This window comes from Osmerus mordax, chromosome 3, assembly GCF_038355195.1.
Source record: "Osmerus mordax isolate fOsmMor3 chromosome 3, fOsmMor3.pri, whole genome shotgun sequence".
In the NCBI taxonomy this organism is placed as follows: Eukaryota; Metazoa; Chordata; class Actinopteri; order Osmeriformes; family Osmeridae; genus Osmerus; species Osmerus mordax.
Window position 1 is genome coordinate 23,733,851 of NC_090052.1, and position 19,934 is coordinate 23,753,784.

The 19,934-nt window shown below is 38.1% G+C and overlaps 1 protein-coding gene across 1 annotated transcript; it reads right to left on the bottom strand.

Moving 5' to 3' along the window:
- Positions 1 to 97: 97 nt before the first annotated feature.
- sez6l2 (seizure related 6 homolog (mouse)-like 2) lies at positions 98 to 19,843 on the bottom strand. Its single transcript, XM_067232628.1, has 19 exons — positions 19,715 to 19,843; positions 15,556 to 15,618; positions 15,340 to 15,468; positions 14,751 to 14,951; positions 13,059 to 13,186; positions 12,577 to 12,769; positions 12,251 to 12,436; positions 11,627 to 11,810; positions 9,641 to 9,804; positions 9,285 to 9,479; positions 8,800 to 8,938; positions 8,248 to 8,444; positions 6,672 to 6,866; positions 4,383 to 4,577; positions 4,075 to 4,266; positions 3,864 to 3,902; positions 3,627 to 3,744; positions 1,646 to 1,757; positions 98 to 1,441 (listed from the first exon to the last, which is right to left on the bottom strand). Exons 2-19 carry the CDS (start codon positions 15,608 to 15,610, stop codon positions 1,412 to 1,414), a joined length of 2,652 nt encoding a protein of 883 aa, XP_067088729.1. The 5' UTR covers positions 15,611 to 15,618; positions 19,715 to 19,843; the 3' UTR covers positions 98 to 1,411.
- Positions 19,844 to 19,934: the final 91 nt, after the last annotated feature.

The following is a 19,934-nucleotide window of genomic DNA, read 5'->3' on the forward strand; positions in this document are numbered from 1 at the left end:
TTAACTTTCTGATGTTTTTGATGTCTGATGTTCAAAAACAATTGTAAATGTTATAAATTCATGATTTGTTTGCATGAATCAGGACACAACCTCATGAAACCATTCAACAAATACTTTATTTTATGTTAATTTTCTCTCTCAAATAAATAATACATTTTCTACATTATACCGTATATATAATAAATAGTAATAAGAGCAGAATAAATGTACAATGCAACAGTCCCTAGGACTCGCAAGTTTACTGCTCAAACAATAAACTGTAAGAAATTAAAAAGCTTTTATTTTTATTCTGCATTACAGCAAGCAGCCAATATAGCTATTTTCATCAACACAGTGCATGTACAACACCAAACCTGCATCAATAACAATGATACTTTTCACTTACCATAATCATAAAACATGATTCAGTACAAGCAGTAAAATATACAATCATTGCGTGCTATAGCGCGATGACATTCAGGCCTTCACCTTTTCTTCACATCAGTCAAAAACAGGTGAAAATACAATTTGAAACAGCAAAGAACAATCTGTATTGCTGGCTTTACACATAATTTACATTTCATGAAGGAAATACTATGGCAACAAGAGAAACATTTAGATACATTACATGATGCAATGTTACATTTTGGCACTGAATAGTCTACATACTTTATATAGTCAGCCTCAATATTTAACCAAGTATTTACATTCAATATTTTTGGGGGTTTTGTGTGTGCGCAATTGTGTCTGGGGTTGTGCGTGTGGTGAAATGATGGCAGTGTGTATGTGTCTGCATTCCTCTCTGTCTCGTTTTTATTTTTTTAAATTTCAGTATAACCTTCATCACACTAAAGATGTACGTAAAGTACCAGAACTGAATAATGTGTAAACCGTATATATGTAGATTTCTAATTGCCTCTATACAATTATATCAATTCTAACAATGTGTTATTCACCCTCAACTCTCTTTTGATGCAATTTTCATTCTTTTTCATTCTTTTTCTTTCCGTCTCCCTCTCTCTGTCTCTGCCTCTCTCTCTCTCATCTTACTTGTTGTAAGGCACCAGTCCTAATGTGAGACGAAGTTGGTATGTGAATATGAGCACAACACTGAAGGACAGCCGTAAAGTACATAAATGTTAAAACGCAAGCTCAGACCATCAATACAAAGCGAGATGGGGAGATTGGAGGGATGGAGGGAAATGATTCACAGTTAAAGTTTTACACTTGTAAAGAACAGGTAGGACATGGAGAGGGTTAGGGTTAGAGGGCAGGCTTGGGTTAGGGTTAGAGGGCAGGCTTGGGTTAGGGTTAGAGGGCAGGCTTGGGTTAGGGTTAGAGGGCAGGCTTGGGTTAGGGTTAGAGGGCAGGCTTGAGATGAAGGGATAAAAAGAAGCCATGTCTCCCAGTTTTTCTTTTTTACATTTCCATATTAAATAGACACTTCATATTCTCGTGTATCCTGGGAAACAAACAGTAAAACAAAACAGTTTATTTAGAATGTTGAAATATGTTAATAAACAATTACTGATTTGCTGATTTGCTTCAATCTACATCTATTACTTTGTTATTATTTAATACATTCTATCTAATTAACAGATGTCAAAACTTATCTTTTGGATAAGTATACCTGTATAGTAAATGTTTTTGACATTGTTACACTTACCCCTGCCTCATATAGAGGGTTGTTGAAATCAGACTCCACTGTAATTGGACTGTATGAGTGTGTGTGTGAGAGAGACTTCCAGAACAGAGGCTTCCACTGTAGTCTACATACACTGAGAAGAAGAGGGAATGAGAGACATAGATCAAAATAAAGAAAAACAGACAGAATTACAGCCTCTTCATGACTCACTACTCATCACTGACACTACTCATGAAGAGACGAGTATATCCAGACAAAAGCATAACTATTCATTGCTATTAAACATTTAACATCCACAATTCATGATGTACATACACAAACAGTAAACTAATGTTTATAGTATTTATTTAGAAATAATACAACCTTGCTTGTCTCCCCCAAATAATAACTAATAATACAATGAACTACTCTCTTATAATTGCCATAGGAAGATGTTTTCAGTTGAGGATTAAGTCATGTGGTCCCTATTGACAACTTTTTCAGACATTGTAACCAGCTGTACTCTTTCTGAGTAACACGTGTACTCTGTACACCTAGAATATCTACCCTTTCTGAGTCAGACGTGTACTCTGTACACCTAGAATATCTACCCTTTCTGAGTCAGACGTGTACTCTGTACACCTAGAATATCTACCCTTTCTGAGTCAGACGTGTATTCTGTACACCTAGAATATCTTGGTTGGTTTATGAAGCCGTTAACCTCACTTCATGTGGCCTGAAAATATTGACAGGTGTTTTGTTGGTGTTACAAATAAGAAGAGAGGTGGAAACTGTGCACAAAGTATAGAGCTATACTAAGACAGAAAGGAGGGGACCCACTCAAGACCCTGAATGCATTTTCAACCACACCATGCCACAGACATACATAATAGAGAAATAAATCATCCATGAAAAAACATATTTAGCAAATGATCGATAAATCTACAATGCCAGTCTATCTGAGACCTAATTTAGTGGTGTTTTAGTTAGAAGTGGTGTGGCGTCCATATTTTTGATACTCACCCAATATTTACGGGTCTGATGGACCCACAACCTTATTGGGGGTTTAAAACAATACAGCCAAATCCATTTCTGCAAACTAACCACCAATTTGCACCTGGCTGGGGTAGAGTGTAGTAAAGTAGTACACTTTTTACAATGTATCTAAATAATGTATTGAATAATGTAGTTTCACACATTACAAAGGGTAAAAATCAGAAGACATTCAGACAGGCAAGCACACAGACAGGCAAGCACACAGACAGGCAAGCACACAGACAGGCTGTCGGTGTTCAAACAGCAGGGCCTGGAAATACACTGAATGCACACAGCAAACCTTTTTGTTTAATTGTTACTTTTTAAACCTACACACATTATTATTACCCCTGGGTCTATGGTATGTACAGTATGTCACAACCTTTTAATGAGGTTTTAATCACAAATATATGATTGTTTGAATGTGGGTCCCAAAGCGTAACAAATATCTGATTTGAACATTCCAATTGATTATTTTCCAACAGACCCTTTAGTATGGCTTCATAATATTCTTATCAGAAGGCTAGAAAGTAACACTAGCATGGTAGTAGCATTGCTACGAGTATAATACAAGATAACTTAGCCTGGCAGCTAACTAAGCTAGCTTGCTACCTTTTCAGAAAAAATAACTTGCGCTGTGGGGACTGTTGGAAATATTTGGAACTCACTCATTAAAAAGTTAAATGTTTAGGGGGGGGGAGCACAGTGTCCACTTGAAGATTTTTTATTTTATTTTACATGTTCTTTGAAGAAGAAAAAAACGTATTAATTGTATCAGTCTTCAATCGTAGTAAACATTTAAAATGTGTCCCACAGATCTGTACAACAGGATTAGTTCTAGTTTGTAATCTACACGTTTTTATAAAACAGTAGGTCTTAAATTACTATACAATCACTGAGAATTTTTTCTTCACCTTCTATATAGTGGATTTAATTTATGTAAAATAATATTTCCTCTTGGGTGTAAAGAGTAGAAAAGTGTACTTACTTTGTGTAATACATATAAATTCCTCCAATCAGCAGAATGACTAGGACAATAGGCAGGACAATGGCCAAGGCTATGTTCTCACTTAGGATCTGGTGGGACGGCTCAAATGACTGGGAAACTGGAAAAAGTCAAAATAGAAGAAAACGTAAAGATAAGCCACTTTCTATGAAATGAGATCTCATCAATCCGTAACTGTATAGAGGGATATTTATTAAACACATTTTACAAGAGTACTACCTTCCAATTTATGATCATCCAGTAGCTCCTCATATGCCACTGAAACAGAGATGAATATTATATTTTCATTTTGTTTATTATTTTAAATTAAACATTTCCTTTACAGGCTGCTCAATAGAACCTTGTGTTTTTCCAAATTGTTACATAGGACATTGTCTGGTTTAACGTATGGTAATTTACTGTGACTAAACAGATCCAAGATAGTTTTTACCTTTGCAGAAGGGTGGTGGGCTATTCCACTGAGAGGGGTGGCCTGGAACACAGTTGATGATGACCTCCCCAATCAGTTCATAGCCCTCATAGCAGAAGAACCGTAGAGTTTCTCCAGCCTGGTAGCTATGCTTGTACAAAGTCTGGTAACCATTGTCAGGGACGCCCGGGTTTGGACATGGGTCATACTTCACTGTTTAAGATTGAAAGAGAGAATGGTGAGGGGAGTTAGGGATGACTCCTTTCATTGTTGGAGGACCAATAAGATACTGGGTACAAAAATACAGACACGTTAGTATTGTGACTCACAGACACATTTTGGACTGCGGTCGCTCCATTTGGGAGTGCCAGTGTCTCTCCCATGGCAAGTAATCTGCCCAGGACCCTCTAGTTGATAACCTTGGTTACAGGAGAAGCGCACCACAGTTCCTACTGCAAAACCAGCTTCCGGCCGTACAGAACGGGCTCCATTTACAACCTCCCCTGGATCCGGACACTGCTGAACTGAAATTAATAAATATGTGCAGACATCTCAGCTTAATATTAACTATGGATTGTCTTTGTACAATAATAAAAAACAATCAAAGCATAACATTGTTAGATGAGTCAATTAGACTGCATATAAAATATGGGTGGAATAACCAACTGATCCATAAAAGATTAGGATTTTGTAAAATAAACACGTAGGGAGGCTGCACGGTGTGAGATTAGCGCCTAGCAACAGAGATAACAACAGAAGCATTTGCCAAACATTCTGTTATTAGCTACCTGAGGTACACAAGATAGGGCTTGGATGTTATTACAGTGGGTGTGAAACTAGTTTGGAAAAGTGTTAGCATTGTGGAAATGTACATTATGGAAAAATCAAGACCTAAGCATTTCCAGACATGACAGTTTAACCCTTTATAGCTGAAAGCTACATGCACCTGGGGATTAATAGGCATTTTCAAAACAGATGATTGTTTAAAATTATTTGTTTATAAGTCTTAGGGTACACAATGTTCTTATCCATCATAACAGGACAAATGGACATTTCTAATAAATATTTACAGTTGTATTTACATTTACATTTAGCAGTCACTCTTATCCAGAGCGACTTACAGTAAGTACAGGGACATTCCCCCGAGGCAAGTAGGGTGAAGTGCCTTGCCCAAGGACACAACGTCAGTTGGCATGACCGGGAATCGAACTGGCAACCTTCGAATTACTAGCCCGACTCCCTCACTGCTCAGCCACCTGACTCCCTATAAGTAATAAGGATGGATAGGCAATGACTAAATAGTGAATTTTAATTAATTCACCATGAAGGAAATAATTAAAATTTTTGAAATGTAGGGTCATAACGACCTAAAAATCTTAACCCTAACCCATGGCATGCTGTATATAGGCCTTAGTGGTCCCCTAATACTGTATCTGAAGTCTATTTCCCGAAATTCAGCCATGGTGCCGAATTACAGCCACTAAAAGCAGTCCCACAATGAGCTTTCCTTAGGACATGCCATTTCTGTGTCTGTAGCTTTAAATGCTATGAGGAGGAGAGAGGCGGGGCTAACTGCCATGATTCGGTCGTTTGCAAGCCATGATGTCTCTCGAGGAAAAACCAATATCGCGCTAGCATGGTCGTAGCTCATTTTCTCAAAGGCGGGCCAAATTCTCTGGTCGGGCAAAGGGGAGGTAACCCTATAACGACATTAGAGGAACATTTTCAAATCGGAGCGTAGGCGGAGAAGAATACCCAGGGCTTGGTTTACACCTATCTGAATTTCTAGCCACTGGGGGACCAAAGGCAGGCTCGGGGAACTCATATTAATGTTAAATAACCTCCTAAAGTGAAATTTTCAGGTCATGGGACCTTTATTGTCTGGACAGCTAAATTAATATGTTTTAAACATGTTTATGGTAGTAAATGTTTCGTAGTGACATAAATGCAAATAGGATAAACAATTATGAAGACAAAACACCAGTAATTCTACGTATTCAAGAACACCTCTTCACACTGCTTCTCTGTCACTCCCACAACCTGCTTTGGCAATTTTGTGACAACTATTGTACAACTCAAAAAGTTCAACTGAAGTGGCATTATCACTATCAAAGACAAAGTTTGTTTTCTGTTTACATGTCAATGACTTGAATTGCATATTTAAGATCAGTCTTTGTGTCTTGTCCTTATCAGACTTTCTGGGTGCTGTCTAACAAATACAGTTTTCTGTTACAAATTTTGTACCATCCCTTCCACGAGAGATCTTGGCTATGATGGGGTTTGTTCGTTTTGTTTATAATGCACTCCACCCGTCGTACGTGGAGACCCTCTGCCTCATCTTTCCCAATACTGTAGCATATGTCTTAGGTGTTCTTTCTTAAAGTTTTATAAAACTGACTGAAAAACATGCTCAAAAGATACAGGGACTTGAAAACAAATACTTTTTTATGAAAGAAACTTGGAGACTTAATGGAAACTGTAAAAGGAAACCTTTCTTGTTACGTTTTCTTCAAACAATTCTTCCAACTAGTTTTCTATAAAAACTGAATAATAATACAGAACTATTATACAGTTACAGTGCAAACTAAAGTCAACCATAAGCAATACCTCCATCTCACCTTTAACACAGGTAGGTGGACTGTTGCTCCAGGAAAGGTCCCATTGGCAAGTGATGATGTCAGAGCCACTGATATCATACCCAGGCTGACACTGATATGTCAACACACTGCCCCTGACAGGAGACGTGTGGGAGGAGCTAATCCATCCAAATTCAATTTGAGGGAGAATGGGACAGGTGTCGTTGGGCTCAACTTCTGAAAATGAATGAAAATATGGATTGCAATTGTTGAAAGGCATTTTCACTTTTTTAAAGGATAATGTCAAAATTGAGGTGTTCAGATGATATGTTCATAACTTCAGTGCAGGATTACATGATTACAATAAATGACCAGAATAACATTTTATATAGTTATTCCATTCAATAAACTGTAATAAGTTCTCAGAATGAATTGTCACCATTTCACCCCAGTGTCATTCATCCATTTTGGGATGTTCATATGCTATTTAGGTTTATGAGAGTTGTCAGTGTTGCGCGTATGTGCCTGTTCATCGCTAGTTCTATATGAACGAGAAGGTAGTAAAAAGTTAGGTCTTTGTCACTCTATAGCATTAAAATATAAAAGTTCCAAAAACAAAGTTTAGAATGTGTAAAATTGTTGCCTATACTTTTAAATTAAAATATAAAATATAAATTGTATTGTATTAGTGTTAAAGTATATTTTAAAAACTGTTAAAGTTGTGCACCTATGCGGAATTTATGAACATTTTACAATTATGCTAGCGCTAACTGTAAATTACCTGAGTCAGTTATGAGGTTATGATTTAGTTGGGTGTGCTCAAGCCTTCGGCAAGCACAACCATTGTACTCTCTCATATATATTTATTATTATTATTTTCCCACCCCTAAGGATCCGTCAATATTTGGACTACATAGACAACGCTGGTGTCAAAAGGTTTGTCTTGGTAGCGATTGTGTTGCTTATATTGGGATTTACGTGACATTTCACGGTTTAGGCTTGAATTAAGTTTTTGTGGCAAAAAGTGCCTTGTGTGCACCAAGGGACCTCAGTGCTAGCCCAACATCACAACGATGCATTGATGCGACGTGTATCTACAACATGCTAGTAAGACTGTTGCTCAGCAAGTATCGTGGTGTACTAGCAGCATCATACATTTAAGCAATTCAAAACTTGAATGTACAGTAAGTGGTCACATTAAATAATGTATTTAAACTCAAGATTGTGTGGTGGGTTGCTGTCTTCAATGCCACAGCCTAAACTTGATGTCAATCTGTTTGTGAAAACGGCTAAACCCAGAAGTAGAATTGGTAGTGTCCTCAGCACTTATAATTGTGCCAGAACACAACACAACCACACCATCACTTAGACAGAGTGTGTCGGCTACATATGCACTTGAAACTGAATAGATTGGAATTTCAAAATGTACTAATGGCATCTTTTTTATTGCCAAGGCAGAGGAACCAAACAGTAAGTTGAATTTTAACTACTATTACTCAACTAATTTCACACTTAACATCAGCAAATTACCACAGTCAGAATCTGAACAATTTGATATTGTCTATGGATATATAACATTTTTATTCAGGTAAAAAGAAAAACGTATCAAAATACATACCACGGTAGTGAATAAGGAATCCTTGACTTAAAATAAATGTGGAATCGTCAGGGTCACTCTGGAACTGAATAGTGACTTCTGAGCCTCCTGAGACAACCTGGAAACGCTCTTTGGACCCCAGGTACTGACCAATCACATGGGACATGAGGTCATGTCCATCAAAAATGGTGAGGACATCCTTGTGACGAATATTTAAGCTTCAAGAAGCAGAAAGAAAACCAGAATCAGGAATTATATTAAGTATCTCTTACCTTTGCTATTGCAGAAACTGTTGACAGTTACAATAGCTGCACTAAGAGGTGAATATAACACAATAATTTATTCTCAAGACATTTTATTACACATTATGAAAACAAACCACCAATAACTAACTTCAGTGATTTTGTATTGATTCCTCCCTCTTTACCTTTGAGTAATAGAAGATATGATCCAATAGCATTGTTCCTCCCTTTCCAGTGCATTTTTAAACAAGTAGCATCCTATATAGTTATACAATAACTAGATATCTTGCAGGAATTGACAATCACTTAAACCAAGCCAGGCTAAACTCACATCTGCACATCCAGTTCAATGCGCTTTTCCTCACTTCCATGGATCTGCCACACACAGTCGTGCCCTTTAGAATAGCTCTGAGGCCAGTCGGGAGAAAGGACAGTGCCTGTGGGGTCAGTCAGCTCCCCCCCACATAGAGCTTAGACACAAATGAAAGAGAGAGACACAGGAAATGACAATTTGGGGGTAATAGAAGATAATAGGGAGATGTAGATGGAAATGGAACAATTAAAGAAAGAGAAAGAAGGAGGCAAGGAGAGAAACAGGGTAAAACAATAAAATAATTAATAGGAGTAGTATGAAACAGAACAGAGAAAAGGAGATAGTTTTAAGAGTAAAGACATTCAGTCATTCAGCAACAGTGTATTGCAGGGTGAATGATAGAAACCAGTGTTTCTCAACTGGTCTAACCTCATTACCCACATAATCTGAAGTCATTCAATTACTGTGGAATATATATTATATATTTCAGCCTTAGCTCTTACCTCTACACACAGGCTCACTCTCATTCCAGTGGGGGTCACTGGGGTCAACACACTCAATGATCCCAGAGCCCTGTTCCATGACAAATCCCGAAGAGCAGGAGAAGGTTACAGTTGTACCCAGCTGAAAGGTGATGTCACTGCTACTGAAATTTCCATGAGGCAAGTAGGGCTCATAACAGTGTTCACTGTCAAAAGCTGATGGAGAAGAGACACATATTTTAGTGCATTCTAGGAAAAACAAATCTGTTTATAGATGAACCAGATTGACTTGATGCTGTTGTTGATAGATGTTTTAGAAAGAGAGGGAAGTGACTTATGGAGGTATAACGGGAACATTGTGAGTTCTTTATGCTCACCTTCATAGCGCAGAGCCAGAAGCAGTGGTATGGCAGAGGAGTCTGCTGTGAGCTCCAGGTAGAGCATAGAGCCCTCACTCACAATCCCTCGCTCTGGAACATCATCCAGGTCTGAATCAAAGAGCAGAGGAGCTGTAGAGCTGTTGCCGCTGCGCACAATCAGCCTTACGGAGGAGGGAGGGGGGGGGTAAGAACAAGAAGCTTTTATCCAAAGGGAGGGGAGAATATACTATGGTTAATATTGTGTAATGTATACGAATACAATAAATAATATATGAGTAATTTATATTGCATATGTAGGGTTTTTTTGGAGTTGAGAAACAATGTAATTTCCCTACAGTTAAGAAAATATTTGACAAGCATATATCTGAGTTAGGGGCTGGCTTAAGCCCTTAAGTTCCACTGAAGGAAATGTTAAATTACAAACATACACCGTTCAGCCATAACAGTATTACCACTTGCCCAATATTGTGTAGATTGTGTAGCTGTCACAGGACAAATAATACTGGCAAAATGGACAGACATTTTTATTGTGCTGTCGCAATTTATCCAGAAGTCGTGAGACTATGTTCAGCGCTGAGCAGTCATTTGACCCCAGTGAAGAGAAATAAAATTTCATCTTCGCACTCAATCAAATTCCAGGGCCCTGATTTCTTAACTTTTCCTAGATATGTGTTTTTTATCACCCAGTATTTTTACATTTTCAAAATCACACCGGGGAAAGCTAATTTAAGGCTATTTTGCTCATGTTTTGGTTTAGCTGCGCATTCTGCCATTTTTTCCCCTGCCTTTCAAGGCTGCAATTCACCTTTCTATCAGCAGATGTCGCAAGGATTCCCTTGCCCCTTCAGATAAAGGTTATGCAGCCTAAATAAGATATATCTAGCAAAATACTTATAGTTTATATATTTTCTATAATTCTTCTTATGTCATTACATAGTGGGAACAATAATTGTAATCTAAAATGCGAATATGTATTGTAAAGTGGATGAACATAATTGCTCATATTACATATAATATATCATATTAATACAAACTAATAGCCTAAATACATTTTGCATATTCACACATGAACGAAACAAATGATATTACTTTAATAGTTTGCAACTATTTTGCAAATAGTAGGCTAAACCATTTAGGCTTAATAAAAGGAGATGATGGCATGGGCGTCAATGTGAACTAGTTAATTGTCTATGCTATTTTCATAATAAAAATGTAAACAAAACGTTATTTGGTGAGTCATGGTTTGTGAAAATCCTCAAAAGAAAGGAAAATCAAATGACCACCACAACCCTAACTCAACGATGCACATCAAGGTGTTTTGTGATGTACTGTATGACGTGGTATACATTACATTTAGCAGACGCTCTTATCCAGAGCGACTTACAGTAAGAACAGGGACATGCCCCCCGAGGCAAGTAGGGTGAAGTGCCTTGCCCAAGGACACAACGTCAATTTGCATGTCCGGAAATCAAACCGGCAACCTTATGATTAATAGCCCGATTCCCTAACTGCTCAGCCATCTGACCCAGTATAATACATTTAGAATTTCATTTCTTTTGAGGATTGATTTTTTTTACTCACATACAAAACAGTAAAACGTGTTTTGATGATTCCTATCTTTTATATAATTAAATTCAAATTCCACAAACAATGTAGCTAGGCTAATTAATTTGTTAATTAGCTTATTTTGCTATCAAAATTAAATGCTAGCTGGCTGCTGCCCTCCCCTCCAATTCAACTATGGCTTTACCAAAAGGAAAAGGTTTATTGGGAAAAATATGTAACTTAGCTATGGAAAATCTGACAGATTTATATCTCACGAAGGAAGTTTCTCTAGCATTGGTTAGCACATCTCTTTAAGGATAGGACTGCCATTTGACAGTGTCATTGTGGCAGCAGTAAAGAGCACTAGCAAGATACCACCGCTAGTATTAAATAATTTTATAACATACTAATAACAATACAAGTAATATTAAAGCTTACTTATCATCATCTTCATCCAGCGCAACCCTTTCAAAGTGGAGATGAAGTCTATGTCCTTCCCGGGCCTCTAGTAACCAGTGGCAGCTCAGATTATTTCCGTTACTGTGGTTATTTGCAGATGGGTGAGGTGGCGAGAAAATTCGTCCCATGGTTGCATTTCGAATCCACCCTCCACATGACACAGCTAGAAAAGAGGAGGAAGAAGGAGGAGAAAGAAGTTAAATCTAGCTACAACAATTATCAGATTTTGGACACATCTGTGAAATACATGTTTTTTTTTCATTTCTTTCACTGCTATCTGTATATGTCTGCTTGATTAAGTACTGTGACATTCCTATATACTTCTACCTAGTACGCACACCAGCCACTGGGTCACTGCATACATTTGATCTCTATGGGCATTCATTGTGAGTGCCGGCAGATACAAGCTTGACACAGTTTTTGAAGTTGCTAAATCAATTTGTTTCCAATTTCATTCTGCGATAAGACAATAAATTATTTTGATTTCATAGGAAAAATTACTCAGGATTCCTTTAAAAACATGTTGGAACTGGACTGAAAAAGAAGCCACCATAATATTACTTCTAATTAACAATAAAAACAATTTAAAAGAGCATTACTGACCCACACACTGTGGCTCAGGAAAACTCCAATGCGGACGTGTCGTGTTGAGGCAGGTGGCTACCTCGTGACCCCTGACCTGAAACCCTGGATCACAATGAAAGTGTGCCTGACCTCCCGGATGAATGTCTGTTACTGTTACACCCCCTCCCCCAGGAGAGAGAGGGAACGTGCATGAAAGGAGGAATGCTGGAATATGTGGAGAGTCAGAAATGTATTGACAGAAGATGGAAAGAGACAGGACCAAAAATGTATTTATTGTTTGACACATATCATAACCCCTCGTACATAGCATTTTCTGTTTAATAATTGTAATTTGGGATGATTACCTTGATACTGGAGGCTGAAAATGCCATGATTGGTCTGCCGCAGGCTACGGTAGTGAATCTGCACCTTATTGGTTGAGCTGCGAATTACTTGACCCTCATTGATCAACGTTTCATTGGCTAAAACCTCAGGTCCCAATTCTCCATATCCAAAAATGGTCAGTGACTCCTTCTTTGAAAGGCTGACCTTCTTCACCTGTGTAATGGAGATCAAAATGTATTATATTTTAGCTTCCATTTTAATGTACTTTTTTTCCAATCTTCACTTATATTTGGATCACCATCTGTACCCAATAAAATGTGCGATTAACAATTAACCTCAAAATCATATGTGGAAGAAGAAAAAACCTGCATATACCTTTTACTAAACAACATATATGTTTTATTCCAACTGGTTGGTGTTAATGTCTTTGAAGGATTACACAAAATAAGTGAGGCTGCTAAATAGTTAACAACATACTGTAATGACAATAGCCTTCTCATACCTGCAACTCCACTCCATACCCTGGATATACAGTGATGCTGTAGATGCACTCTAGGGGGGAAAATGGTGACATGGATTCTGGAGACTCCACAATTCCTTCCATGCCCGAGAGACTGGCATTGCACTGAACTAAAGAGGGAGAAAAAAGTAATCAACCATGTGTCTCTCCATGAAAGGATACAAAGATAGCAAAGTGCAGACTGTCGGCTTTAATTATAAGATATTTTACAATATAGATAAAATGTCCATGATCTGCACCATAATCTCATTGTCGCTCAACCAAGATGACAAAATGTGAGGCATGTCCAATGACTGTCTGTGCTAGTTAGCTACTGCTAAGTGTGTGTAATGTTTTGCTGGTTTGGTGTAAGGTTTTGTGGTTAGTGTGTAGAGTTTCGAGTTTTTTGGAAAACCTATAGTAAAATTATTTTTTTACACCTGCAGGGCAGGCAAGTGGGGAGAGGATTGTGAAGTGGTGATGGCAATGTTGGGAGAGGATTGTGAAGTGGTGATGGCGATGTTGGGTGTGGAGGGCAGAGGAGGATGGGCTCCTGCTGTCCTCCTTAGGGCAGGATCTCTGACATCAATTCAATGTACTTTGTTTTTCATGCTAATCTGTGACATTATGTCACTGATAGGCAGATTTTCTATGTACATGAAGCTTGGGTCTTCGTGAGGTCAAGAGGTCATGCAGCGAGGCCCCTCACTGAGCAAAATATAGACACGGAACGCACTGGGGCTTAGACTCTTAGGGGAAAGTAGGGAGCAAACATGCACAAATAGGAGCTTACATGAGTCACGATGACTTCACCTGTTTTGTCTGTTTTACTGTCAAATGTACTGATCTCTGAGACCCAGTAAGGAGCGATTCTGTGCATTCTATGTTTGAACATGTCCAGCTAATGTATATAAGCACGTCTTGAGAGACAGAGTTTGCACTCATGCTAATCATTTTGTCATGAACTGATGATGTGATCCGAGCACCTCGACTAATAAACCAAGTCAACTCTTTTACATTGTGGTGTATTCCTTGGCCCATCTTCTGACAGACAAATTCATCTAACAGTCACAGACATAGCTGACAGTAGCTAGCTACTTTAGCCAATGCAACAAGTCCGTTTTTGTAGCATCCCGAAGGAATTGTAAAGCTAACAGCAAAAATGTATATAGATATGAAGGAGAGTGTGTTGCTATTGCTAACGAGGCAATTAATGGCAATGTGAGCAAGTGGGTCACAGAGAGGCATGGATGCAGGGTTAGGGTTAGAGAGTGGGATGGGGATGAACATCTTGTGGATTATTTATTGAGATTCAAATGATTTTTTTTAGATAAATAAGATCCAAAGACAACCAGTCTTTACTTTTCACTTGCTCTGGGGGACTGGATGGAACAACAGACCCGCACAGTGAGTGGAACCCTCCCACAGGCAGAATAACTCATATCACACTTCATGTTTGCTTTGATTGTAATAATTCCCAATTTTATGTCTTTTTTAATCAGTGTTGTGTAAAATTTGCACTGTTACATACTGGGTGCTGCCCTAGCCCTAACCCCCTTGGTTGGACTGACAGGTTTCTACTGACACATTACGCACACACAAGGTTTATTCCCATCCAGATTCCACAGTGATTAAATATGTATATCTCTCTTATTCACCTGGCCCCTTTTTATATCCATAACACCTAACATTTACCTGGTACGTGCACAGTAGTTATGGTTGTTGTGGTGATCAAAGTGGTAGTAGTCTCTTCCTCTGTAAGTGGCAGGCTGCTCCTTGCTCCTGACAGGCTGGTCGACCCCAAAGCTGTAGTGAGCACCCCTGGTGACATCACTGTGGATGCAGGCTCAGTCTGCCCAATAGCAGGGACTGCTTGAGTGGGGTTGGTGGTTGTGTCTGCCAAAAAATGAGAAGTATGCATACACACTCACAAGTCATACTAGCAAAGCCTGGTTTATAGTCTTAGAGTCACAGATTCAACCTAAAACAAAAAAAGAAGGTTTGGATCCTTTAGATGGAACCATATTTGTAGGTTTAGCTCACAGGGTACAGGCTGGTACCATGAGGCCCTAATCCAGGATACTGCGTTAGGGCCTCATTTCTGCATGTCTTCTCTCTCTTCCCTACATTCCGTGTCTATCTATGTTCAATTGTGCTGAAAATATCTCTTTAAAAAAATACATACTTTTCACTTGACAGACTGTCAATTTAATTTTAAAGGTACATTTCAAACACTCCTAAAGTACATACCCCAATGCCCCAGTAATTACTGTTAAGCTGTTACCTGTATCCATAGGGGCATGTCCTAGGTACTCCTTCCTCAGTAGAGCTGCATGTATCAAGTCACCCAGAGCATGAGGACCAGGGGAGGGTGTGGGAGGAGACTCAGGCTCCACAGTCCCCAAGCTCACACCTAGACATAAAGAGAGAAATACATTAGTATCAAACATAAAACATACTTACATCTATGCACTCATACACAAAGTCCAGTTGTTGTTACCTGATATTAGATTAAAAACTGTTGACAGTGTCACAGCAAACAGTGTGGACATCATGGCAAAGTCTGAGGAGAAGAAGAGGTAATAAAGCAACACATTTGTTTTCCTGAAAAACATGGGAACAAATCCGAATTATTAAACCTGAACACTGAATTTTAATAGGGTTTATAGAATTTCTAGGTGGATAATATGAAAGAAAACGCCATCTGTGAAGGAAACTGAAATGTAATTCTGACCAGGGTGTGTTCATAGTATGTGTAATTTTAAGTGGTACGCAGCATTTATTTTACAGTGCAGGATTTAACATCCTTTTCAATAAACATTTATTTTATTATTATTCTTAAATCTAAAAATATTATTTCACATAATCTCAGTTGAGGATGATGAAAAGGATGGATACAGGGGTCAGCTGTCCTTAAAAATATCATACTCACAATTTCAAACCTCTAAAACAACATTCTTTCAGCATAAGTGGATAGTTGACTGCTTCAGTTGTGGTAAGATCTTACTGTTAATAACATCCTCTTTATTACATGACTGGTACCGTACCCTTAATAATTTCTCAACTCTCAAGCAATTGAGTTATCCCTTGATCTCTCCAGAGTAAAGATTTACAAATAGAACTTGACGGGACTTTTTCAATTGCAAGAAAAAGGTTAGGTTAGTGAATTTATTCAAACATTTTACATTTACACAGAATTAATTTTAAATGGATTACATAACATGTTCCATTATTCATTTACATTTAGTCATTTAGCAGACGCTCTTATCCAGAGCGACTATTCATCTACATGAACCTTCAAGAAAAGGCTTAAGACGCACTTGTTCCGGGAGTACAACGATACTTAAGAAAGATTTGGTTGATCAGATGTTAGTTTATTTTCTCCAGGAACACAATGACACTTATTGAGGGACTTGTTGCACTTGTTGTTTAGTTGTAACTGATTTAACTACTTGTACTAGCTGTGAATATTATTATTGGGTATGCTCAAGCCTTTGGCGAGCACAACCATTGTTCTCTCACATATATCTTATTATTATTATTTTCCCACCCCTAAGGATCCCTCAATATTTGGACTACATACACAACGTCAGTGTCAAAATGTTCGTCTTGGTCCCGATTGGATTGTTCTATTGGGATCTACCATATTTTTCGGTGGTAGTGGTTGGTACTGTTTGAATCGCGATTCCATCTAAAATACTGCCGGTGACAACATTGTTTGAATATCTTGTTGCAAAGGGGGTTCAGCTTGTTACAAAGGGGGTTCTTAAAGAATGAATACAATATAAATACACTGTAAAAAAAAAAAAAAAAGATTAATCACAGTACTTTTTCTGTAAATTATACGTGTTTTTTTCTGTATTTCTGAATGACAAGAAATACAGATAGAAAGACAATGGAAAATTTTAAATTTATATATTTACATTACAATTACAGCTAAATAAATGTTACTTAAAAATACACTAAAATTTCAGTTTTTTTTTTACAAATATGAATACAATTTTCACCAAAATGTTCTGTTAAAACACATAATTTCACTTTATCAAAACTAGCTATTTGAACAGTTATTTTGCAGATATTTACTTTCATCCCACGGACAAATAACTTCTTAATAACTTATTTGGTTTAGACATAGGAACCTTGAATTGTGAACTGAGCTCGGGTAGTTGTCATGCAATCCCAGCATGCACCAGTCAATATCCAAGACTACAAAAGCCTGCAAAAGCCTTTTTGGGGCTATCTCGTTGTTTATGATCATTGACCAATGCACTTTTAGTAAAGCTCTATCTTGGAAGTCGCTTTGGATAAAAGTGTCTGCTAAATTAATAAATGTAAAGACTCCAGAGTAGGACAAAGGAAAGTTGATTAGATAGTTGTGTAGCGGCAATGCTCCTGTTTCCCAGAATACCCCGTGGCAAGCTGAAAAGCTACAGAGTTAAAGATCCCATAACATGCTGTTTTTGGATGCTTTTATATAGGCCTCAGTGGTCCCCTAATACTGTAGTCTCTTTCCCGAAATTCAGCCTTGGTGCAGAATTACAGGCACTACGAGCGGTCCCACAATGAGCTTTCCTCAGGACGCCCTGTTTCTGTGTCTGTAGCTTTAAATGCTGTGAGGAAGAAAGAGGCGGGGCTAACTGCCACTGATTATAGCATCTGGATGCTGTATGTTGTGCACACGACTTGTTTTGAATGAACATGTTAAATCGTGATATCTTGCTTTGTCTTTATTGAATATTTGTATTTTTTGAAAATGCTGTATTTTTACATTGAAGTTTAATTAATAAAAGTAATATTTACCGGTAAAGAACAGCTTGTAATGTAATATATCTTGTAAAATTGGTACAGGAAAATTACAATTATTTTACGGTTAATTGATGTTCATATTTTTATTTTTATTTTTACTGTAATTTAATGGGTTTAATCTGGCGTCCCAGATGCCAGATTGTTTTTTTTTTTACAGTGCAGGTACACTCTAGCACTTTCGAGGATCATGTTGTTTAATTGTAATTTGTTTAACTACATGCTCTTCTGGTTCTACCCATTGGCACTTATTTGCTTTTCACAATGTATGCTTCAGGTTTTGGCTACCCGCCTTTGGGGCTAGCTCGTTGTTTATGATAGTTGACCTATGCACGTTTTGTAAAGCACTTTCTTCTAAGTCGCTTTGGATAAAAGCGTCTGATAAACAGGGAGTCAGGTGGCTGAGCGGTTAGGGAATTGGACTAGTAATCAGAAGGTTGCAGGTTCGATTCTCGGCCGTGTCAATTGACGTTGTGTCCTTGGGCAAGGCACTTCACCCTACTTGCCTCGGGGAGAATGTCCCTGTACTTACTGTAAGTCGCTCTGGATAAGAGCGTCTGCTAAATGTAAATGTACATATGTATACCATATTACTGTATAGTTATGTAATCAACTAAATATTCCACACTTTTCCAAGGTTATTGAGTGGAAGTGACAAATCATATTATATTGTGTGTTGGTTGATGCGTCAGAATGCAGGGTGCAGGGGTGTAGTTAGGCTACATACTTGAGCGCATTCATATTTTGGCATTTGGTTTAGAATATGTGCGGAATTGTAAAAATAAATAAAGCATTTGTGTAGAAGAAAATTGATCAATCCAATTCAGGTTGTAAGGTTGCAAAATGTTCTCGCTACAGTAGGCCTATAGACAATAACTTTGTTCCAATGCTTTTCATAAGTTATAGACCTACGTAGGCCAATAACTTACAATGTTATGAGTTGTAGGTCTATGTTTGATTTGAGTGTGGACTGAAAGAAGAATAGAACCAAGCTCACTTCATTGCTGAAAAACTCAATTTCACTCAACAATTTTTTATAATGTCATGACAATCCCTTGATCTTGTAGTACCATCTTAGACGAGGAAATTACTCGAAATGCTTAGAGTTAACTACAGTTCATAGAATAACATGGGACTACCAAAACAGAATCATTGTTGAATCATTCAAATTACTTTTCAAGGCCTTCCGAGGCCTACAATAGACCTATATAGATTGTGTGATGTTACACCGACCTACAAGTTACGGCAATCATGGAGCTAGTTTGGACATACCTTTTGGGTTACCTGTCAAAAACATGAAAAATGCAGCTTGTCTAAATGTATGACGCAACAGCGACATAGTCTACAGCCCCACATGGGTCCTGCGTTCCCCTCCGTACCTTGACAATATCTATCAAATCAACACATTATGCTTGTCATTTTCCTCGGACAGACATGAAATGTAAACATATTTTCATGGCAATGGCCATCGACTAAAACATTTGGCTAGCGTAATTTGAAAGCTATACACAATCTGTTGTAACATTTATTGCTGAACAAAAATAACGTTTCATGGAGAATAGTGGAATTCGGTTTAGCCAGCGGATCTTCACGTTAATATAGACGCATATAAAGAATGCCTCTTTTGATTCCAAAACATATTTAGAGCCAACGTTTTCTCGGTCGTAAATGACAGTAGGCTGCCATCAAAAATACCAGTAGGCTACCGATGCTGCTAACGAAAATTATGACAGTTCTTCTCATCCCGGCCCTATTGTGTAGAATTGTCTCGGCAAACGCGTGCAATATGTTTTTAAGATGCACAGTCCCACTGAAATTAATACATATCCAACCAGTATTGTAAAAAGGTATCCTACCCCACTGTCTTCTTCCTCAGATATACTTCTCGTTTGCCTCTCTGATTCTTTGCAAGGCCACCAAGGTGGTAGAACGCACAGAGCTTGCAGGTTTTATCTTTTAGGTTTGACGCGTTGGCTATCGATGGGATGTGAGGGCATTTGTGCATGGAGTTACGCTTATCAGCTGCGCCGTATAGTGGTTGTTTCAGTTATAGCACACACCACCTCAACGCAGTTG

Excerpts from the sequence above, each read along its gene's own strand:
- sez6l2 (XM_067232628.1), bottom strand. The coding sequence starts at position 15,610 with ATGATGTCCACACTGTTTGCTGTGACACTGTCAACAGTTTTTAATCTA. Across the intron at positions 6,867-8,247 it reads ATTCCTTATTCACTACCGTG|AAGTTGAGCCCAACGACACC; the intron begins GTATGTATTTTG and ends ATTCATTTTCAG. Across the intron at positions 4,578-6,671 it reads TCCACCTACCTGTGTTAAAG|TTCAGCAGTGTCCGGATCCA; the intron begins GTGAGATGGAGG and ends TATTAATTTCAG.